Here is an 8,381-nt window from a genome sequence, read left to right as displayed (position 1 = left end):
CTCAATCATGAATGTCCTGATCCCCCCCCCCCCTTAGAGGGGGTTAGGAGGGGGGAGCTCGTATTGGGCCAGAGGGAGACCCATTGCTCCAACCCCGTAGATCTCGGGTGGGCATAACAGCCCCCTTTGGGCAGCATGGTAGCACAGTGGTTAGCATAGTTGCTTCACATCTCCAGGGTCCCAGGTTCGATTCCCAGCTTGGATCACTGTCTGTGCAGAGTGTGCACCACGTTCTCCCCGTGTCTGCGTGGGTTTCAGATGTGCAGGTTAGGTGGATTGGCCACGCTAAATTGCCCCTTAGTGTCTAAAAAGGTTAGCAAAGGTTACTGGATTATGGGGATAGGGTGGGGGGGGGGCGTGGGCTTAAGCGGTTGCTCTTTCCAAGAGCTGGTGCAGACTCCTTCTGTGCTGTCACTTCTATGATTATTGTGGGGCTGATTGAGCACAGTGGGCTAAATAGCTGGCTTATAATGCAGAACAATGCCAGCAGCGCGGGTTCAATTTCCGTACCGGCCTCACCGAACAGGCGCCGGAATGTGTAACTTCATTGAAGCCTACTTGTGACAGTAAACAATTATTATTTTGATTCTGCCCTGCAGGGAAACCCAGGAATAACAACATTTGCAGTACTGGCGTTGGGAAGTCATCCAGCCTGGGTGGCAGCACCGAGCCAGAAAATAAAAATAAAATGGCGGGCGGGCGGGCGGGAGCCAGAGCTGATTGGTGGCCAGGGAGGGGGGGAGGCCGGGGATTGGTCGGACGCGCGGCGAGGGTGACGAATGAACAATGCTGTTGCTACCCACGTGACGGGAGGGGGGGGGGCGGGAGGAAAAACAAATCGAAGCGACTGGAAGGCGTCGGGGCGAGGAGCGGATTATGAAACGCCTCGCAGCCAAACAGCCCGCCCGTTAAATATAATTTTCTTTCTTCACACACGCACCCATCGGAGGGTGGCAGGAGGGGGAAAAAAAAAAAAGACAGGCCGATGTCCCCGCATCACTGACATTTCACTCTCCTCCTCCCGAGCGGCTCGGTTCAAACGAGACAACGGGTTTGTTTTGGTTTGAGTTGGAGGCGCGGGGGCAGAGGGGTGGGGGAGAGAGAGCAAGGCAAGGCCCGGGGCCCAGGGGGAAGCAACGTCCCTCAGAACACGACTCCCAGACAGCGAGCCTCCGGCTCCCACCCTTCGCCGCCGGCATGGCAACGGAGGCCGAGGCCAAATTCAGCAACTCTCCAGCAGGTACCGTGAGTGTGGGTCAGCACGCCTGTGTGTGTGTGTGTGTGTGTGTACAGATATATAAATAACACCTTGGGAGTAAATGCAAGGTAAACGCCTGGCTTGGCATTTAAAAGTTTTATTTAAAACCCTAATTCGGTCAGGTGAACTCTTTATTTTTCTTTAAGGGCGGTGCATGCATTGGTGGCTCTTCTCTCTCTTCAATGTGCTATATCTCCTCTAAAGGTAGACACTTCCTTCCAGTGCCGGGTGTTAAAGTTCCAGGGAAACGCTTTGCCTGAGCACGTGCTGCGGTGGAGCCATTGCCGTTCTTTGGTTTACTTCCCCCTCCCCATGTGTACAGTGTTGACACCGGGGGAGGGGTTCAAACAAGTTGCAAGCGTGCTTTTGAGCGATCACTGGCTTTGCTCTCTAAAGGATATTGTGTACAAGTGATTCGTTTAATGCGCTTCAAAACGACTGGTACATTGCATGCCCTGTGCTTGTTTTAACCCCACAATGATTTTTAAACTATTAACGCATGCTGCTTCCTTCTCCATGCAGCCCCCCCCCCCCCCCCCCCCCCCAACCACCACCGTTGGCTTGCTTTTACTTAAATAGACTTCTCTTTCACGATTTAAAACTACGTTTGCTGCGCTACCCGGGTGATGTCGCTGCTTTACGTGTATAACTCAGGAAGTTGTTTACTTGGCACCTGTGGCAGTGAAAGCAACCTCATATTTGCATGCATCTCCGCCTATTGAAGAACTTTGCACCTTGATACTTTGACGTGCTGCACCTGATTGTGCGCGAATGCACCTTTTTTTTTCAAATAAATAACTTAATTGTCAGTGTGGCACTGACTGAAGTAGGTTTGTTCTCCACAACATTGCGCTCTCTTTCTCTTTGAATAGTGTTGTGTAGCCTTTAATGCCGACCTGAATCACTGGAATAGGTAAACTGGGCTCGCCTCCATGGAGCTCCACCGCATTTCCAACTCCACAAATTATGCGTGAGTCTGCAACTATCCTAACTGACTGCCACTTTTATTAGTGATACGATTGAGATTCTACTGTTAAAACAAAAGTTCATTGGACATTTAAAAAAAAAAACCTGTTGTGCCATTTTGGATCTGATTGGGTGCACTGTGTTCCTGCTGCAGTTCTTGTTTCCTAGCGTGTGTGTAACAATAACAATGTTGCTGTCTATCACTGCAGGACAATTGGTGGGTCTAACCGGGTGAGTGATGGATCTCATAACCATTTTAAAAATGAGGTGGTTTTTTAAAGCTAATTTGTCCTTGTCCGTGTGACAGTGTAATGTTTTGACTTTTCCTCTGCACTGCCAGCCTGCTTCTGACATTCTTTAGTTAAACATTTGGAAACTTAGAAACCATAGGACCCAGCTTTCCCAATGCGTTGCACCAAGTTCCATTCACCCATCTCATCTCTTTCCCCCATCACTCCAAGCTTGCTGATTGACACTGTTCCACTCCCGAGGGATTGTGGTAACATTCTCACTCCTTTAAATCACTCTTTAAATTCCTTTGTGGCTTTGTCCCTCTCTATCTCTCTAACCTATTCCGGCTTTGTAACCCTTCAGAAACACTGCCACCCACTGAACTTTTAGCTGTTTCGTCCCCAAGATCTGGGTTCTCTTTTCTAAATGTTTCTGCCTCTGCCTTTACCACCTCCTTTAATATGTTCCTTAAAGCTCATCTCTTTGACCAAGCTTTTTGTTACCCCCCCCCCCAATAGTGACTCATTTATGTCTGTTTAGATTTCTGTGCTACACCAGAACCTTTTTGTAAAATGTTATAGTTGTTTATATAAATGCAGGCTGTCCCATTTGAGGGCAATTTGAAATTTATCCATAAACTTCTCAGTATTATTTTGGTTTCTGCCTCTGCAGTAAAGGTCCATGGCTGTATTGAGTTCTGTTCCTGATTTATTTTACTTCTGTCTGCTAACGTTGACCCCAAAATTAAATGGTGATCAACATTAGCAGGTTAACAAATACCACAACATTCTTCAGTTCCTCATTAGTTTTATCAGTGACGCAGTCTCTTATTGTTTGCTTTAGTGGTTTCCATGTTAGTTGATCCCAGCAATATTCACTGTTTAACATCAGAAAAGATTAAAATAAATATTAGAAAATGTTATGCTGACATTCACTTTTCAGTGCTCAGTTTTACTTCTGCCTTGAAGATTTTCTTGTCGCCTTATGAATTATCCCTACAGTGCAGTAGGATGTCGTTTGACCCATCAAGTCTGCACGGAGTCTGACTCCACCCAAGCCCATTCCCCTGTCCTATCCCAATAACCACTAAAACCTAACCTATATCTTTGGACACTAAGGGGGAATTGATCATGGCCAATCTACCTAACCTGCACATCTTTGGACTGTGGGAGGAAACTGGAGCACCCGGAGATAACCTGTGCAGATACTGGGAAAATGTGCAAACTCTAAGCACAGTCTCCAAAGGTGGGAATCGAACCGGGTCCCTGGGGTTGTGAGGCAGCCGTGCTAACCACTGCCACCCTGCCGATCCATGGTGCAATTCCAACTGATGATGTGGATTTCTGTTAGCACCTCAAAAAATTGTTTAAACATGTTATGATGCAATCAGCTGTCTCGTACTTGTTTAGTATCTCTTTCCCCTCCCTTCTACTTTCCAACTTCTGTCAATGGAGCACTTTGCTTTTGCTACCGATCTGCAGCAGATGCATGATATGTCCCATTTAAATTATGCAATTCTTGAGATGTGTTGCAGCACATTAAGTTGATGGCTTTCTTGTATTCTTAGCCAGGGATATGGCAGCCTGACAGCTCTTCAAAGGATTGTTACTGGACTGGTGTCTATAATGACTAGAGATTTAATTAAAATTTATATGCATGCACTTGAACTGTCAAGTAACTTGCAAAATTTATCTGTGGCTGGCATTACAATTGGAGGATGTTTTCCTGTTTCAAACTGCTATTGCAGCAACTGATGTGCTTCCAATCTCCTTCAAAGCTTCAAAATAATTCTTATGGTTATATAATTGTGTTGGAAGAATTTCCCAAATGGGGACAATTTTCTGTCGTTGTTTGATTTAGAACCTTTAGAGCCTTTTATTCACTCAGAATTTAGTAGCAGTGGTGCGTGCTGTTGCATGCAGCTTTATTCACTTTTTATTGGTCAGAGGCTACATTTTATGTATCCTGATTGGCTGTTGCTCAAACTGTTTTGAATACTTCAAATCACTATTCTGAACTGTCCAAATAAGAATTCTACTTGACTCTCAACTGGCTAATATTCTAATTCTACTGCAAAATTGGTCATGAAAGCTAATGATTTTTGTTTAAGCCGTGGCTTTTTAATTAAATGAATTATTTAAATAAATACTACTTCTAGTTCTTGAGTTTATAAAGCGATATGCTTTTTTGGACATGGGTCTCCACATCCTCCTGAAAGCCAAGCTGAGATCATGAACTCCCTGTAGAATTTTATTGACGTGAATTTGTATCCTTTTTGTACAAAACATTTTGCAGTCTATTAAAAAAAATATTCCTCTGGGTTTAATGTGGCCTGGGCCTTATTGCCTTTATTTCTCATTACCAGCTGACCGATCTTCTAGCATTTTTAAAATAAAAGGGTGATTGTGAAGCCTTAGTTAATGCACACTGGAAAGCTTTGCAACTGCAATCCTGATTTCAGGAATAATTTCTCCATAAGTGAAAATTCAAGTTGGGTCTTCAACCATCAGTTTTAACATATATATAAAAGTGGAACCATGCACAAATGTAGAAACCATAATTGAGTGGGAATGCACTTAATTTTGAAGTTGAGGATTTAAACAAGGTCAACATGGATTTATGAAACAAAATCATGATTGATAAACCTACTGGAGTTTTTTTGAGGATATAACTAGCAGAATAGATGAGGGATAGCCAGTGGATCGGGTGTATTTTTAGAAAGAGTTGGTGTGCAAAGTTAAAGAGCATGGAATTGGGGATAATATATTGGCATGGATCGAGAATTGGGTAGCAGAGTAGGAAAAGATGGATCTTTTTGGAGGTGACGGGTGGTGGCTTGTGGAGTCCTGCAGAGGTCAGTGCTTTGGCTCCAGATATTCACAATATACATCAATGATATGGAGCAGGGAACCAAATGTAATATTTCTGAGTTTGCTGACGACTTGAAACTAGGTGTGGTGAGGCGGATGTTAAGAGGCTTCAAGGTGACTTAGACAAGTTGAGTGAGTGGGCAAAAACATGGCAGGTGCAGTATAACATGGATAATTGTAAGTTATCCACTTCGGAAGGAAAAAACAGAATGGCAGAGTATTATTTAAATAGTGATAGATTGGGAAATATTGATGCACAAAGGCATCTGGCTGTCCTTGTACATCAGTCACCGAAAGCAAGCCTGCAGCTACAACCAGCAGTTAGGGTGGCAAATGGTATTTTGGCCTTCATTGAAAGAACACTTCAGTACAGGATCAAGGATGTTTTATTGCAGCTGGATGTGTGTGGTTTTGGTCTTACTGAAGAATGGATATACTTACTATGGAGGGACTGCAACAAAGGTTTACCAGACTGATTCTGGGATGGCAGGATTGTCGTCTGAGGAGAGATTGTGTCGACTAGGCCTGTACTTACTGGAATTTATACTGAAACATACTTTTTTTTCTCATTGAAATTCTGACTGGACTGGATACAAGGATGTTGTTTCCTCTGGTGGGGATCTAGAGCAAGGGGCCACAGTCTCAGAGTATGGGGAAGGCCATTTTGGACTGAGATGAGAAACTAGTATGGCAGGGGGGTGGGCACGGGAGCAATAGGTCAGAAGGTTGAGGGACAACTAGGGAATAGGGACAGTGTGGCTCTGAGGCAGAGCAGACGGGGCGAAGTTGCTGAACACCGGGTCTGGTGGCCTGAAGTGCATATGTTTTAATGCAAGAAGTATTACGGGTAAGGCAGATGAACTTGGATTAATACTTGGAACTATGATGTTGTTGCCATTACAGAGACCTGGTTGAGGGAAGGGCAGGATTGGCAGCTAAACGTTCCAGGATTTAGATGTTTCAGGCGGGATAGAGGGGGATGTAAAAGGGGTGGTGGAGTTGCGCTACTGGTTAGGGAGAATATCACAGCTGTACTACGGGAGGACACCTCAGAGGGCAGTGAGGCTATATGGGTAGAGATCAGGAATAAGAAGGGTGCAGTCACAATGTTGGGGGTTTACTACAGGCCTCCCAACAGCCAGCGGGAGATAGAGGAGCAGATAGGTAGACAGATTTTGGAAAAGAGTAAAAACAACAGGGTTGTGGTGATGGGAGACTTCAACTTCCCCAATATTGACTGGGACTCACTTAGTGCCAGGGGCTTAGACGGGGCAGAGTTTGTAAGGAGCATCCAGGAGGGCTTCTTAAAACAATATGTAGACAGTCCAACTAGGGAAGGGTGTGGTACTGGACCTGGTATTGGGGAATGAGCAAGGCCAGGTGGTAGAAGTTTCAGTAAGGAAGCATTTCGGGAACAGTGACCACAATTCAGTAAGTTTTAAAGCGCTGGTGGACAAGGGTAAGAGTGGTCCTAGGATGAATGTGCTAAATTGGGGGAAGGCTAATTATAACAATATTAGGCAGGAACTGAAGAACCTAGATTGGGGGTGGATGTTTGAGGGCAAATCAACATCTGACATGTGGGAGGCTTTCAAGTGTCAGTTGAAAGGAATTCAGGACCGGCATGTTCCTGTGAGGAAGAAGGATAAATACGGCGATTTTCAGTTACCTTGGATGACGAGGATAAATACGGCAATTTTCAGGAACCTTGGATGACGAGAGATATTGTAGGCCTCGTCAAAAAGAAAAAGGAGGCATTTGTCAGGGCTAAAAGGCTGGGAACAGACGAAGCCTGTGTGGAATATAAGGAAAGTAGGAAGGAACTTAAGCAAGGAGTCAGGAGGGCTAGAAGGGGGTCACGAAAAGTCATTAGCAAATAGGGTTAAGGAAAATGGGCAGCACGGTAGCATTGTGGATAGCACAATTGCTTCACAGCTCCAGGGTCCCAGGTTCGATTCCGGCTTGGGTCACTGTCTGTGTGGAGTCTGCACATCCTCCCCGTGTGTGCGTGGGTTTCCTCCCACAGTCCAAAGATGTGAAGGTTAGGTGGATTGGCCATGATAAATTGCCCTTAGTGTCGAAAATTGCCCTTAGTGTTGGGTGGGGTTACTGGGTTATGGGGATAGGGTGGAGGTGTTGACCTTGGGTAGGGTGCTCTTTCCAAGAGATGGTGCAGACTAGATGGGCCGAATGGCCTCCTTCTGCACTGTAAATTCTATGACAATCCCAAGGCTTTTTACACGTACATAAAAAGCAAGAGGGTAGCCAACGAAAGGGTTGGCCCACTGAAGGATAGGCAAGGGAATCTATGTGTGGAGCCAGAGGAAATGGGTGAGGTACTAAATGAATACTTTGCATCAGTATTCACCAGAGAAAAGGAATTGGTAGATGTTGAGTCTGGAGAAGGGTGTGTAGATAGCCTGGGTCACATTGAGATCCAAAAAGACGAGGTGTTGGGCGTCTTAAAAAATATTAAGGTAGTTAAGTCCCCAGGGCCTGATGGGATCTACCCCAGAATACTGAAGGAGGCTGGAGAGGAAATTGCTGAGGCCTTGACAGAAATCTTTGGATCCTCACTGTCTTCAGGTGATGTCCCGGAGGACTGGAGAATAGCCAATGTTGTTCCTCTGTTTAAGAATGGTAGCAAGGATAATCCAGGGAACTACAGGCCGGTGAGCCTTACTTCAGTGGTAGGGAAATTACTGGAGAGAATTCTTCGAGACAGGATCTACTCTCATTTGGAAGCAAATGGACGTATTAGTGAGAGGCAGCATGGTTTTGTGAAGGGGAGGTCGTGTCTCACTAACTTGATATAGAGTTTTTCGAGGAGGTCACAAAGATGATTGATGCAGGTAGGGCAGTAGATGTTGTCTATATGGACTTCAGTAAGGCCTTTGACAAGGTCCCTCATGGTAGACTAGTACAAAAGGTGAAGTCACACGGGATCAGGGGTGAGCTGGCAAGGTGGATGCAGAACTGGCTAGGTCATAGAAGGCAGAGAGTAGCAATGGAAGGATGCTTTTCTAATTGGAGGGCTGTGACCAGTGGTGTTCCGC

At 45.4% G+C, this 8,381-nt stretch overlaps 1 protein-coding gene across 3 annotated transcripts in view; it reads left to right on the top strand.

Annotated features, from left to right (window-relative positions):
* Window positions 1–829: 829 nt before the first annotated feature.
* pdcd4b (programmed cell death 4b) overlaps window positions 830–8,381 on the top strand; it is a 54,822-nt gene continuing 47,270 nt past the window's right edge. Inside the window, exons 1-2 of one of the 3 annotated variants that reach the window (XM_072479518.1) lie at window positions 830–1,240; window positions 2,131–2,228. In XM_072479518.1, coding sequence (XP_072335619.1) covers window positions 2,225–2,228 — 4 coding nt within the window. In that variant the 5' untranslated portion in view covers window positions 830–1,240; window positions 2,131–2,224. The remainder of the gene's footprint in view (window positions 1,241–2,130; window positions 2,229–8,381) is intronic. The other 2 variants (XM_072479519.1, XM_072479517.1) reach the window with 2 other exon arrangements.

The sequence above is a fragment of the Scyliorhinus torazame genome, chromosome 16 (assembly GCF_047496885.1).
Source record: "Scyliorhinus torazame isolate Kashiwa2021f chromosome 16, sScyTor2.1, whole genome shotgun sequence".
NCBI classification, from domain to species: Eukaryota; Metazoa; Chordata; class Chondrichthyes; order Carcharhiniformes; family Scyliorhinidae; genus Scyliorhinus; species Scyliorhinus torazame.
The sequence above is the reverse complement of the archived record's forward strand: the minus strand, read 5'-3'. Positions and strand labels throughout refer to the sequence as shown.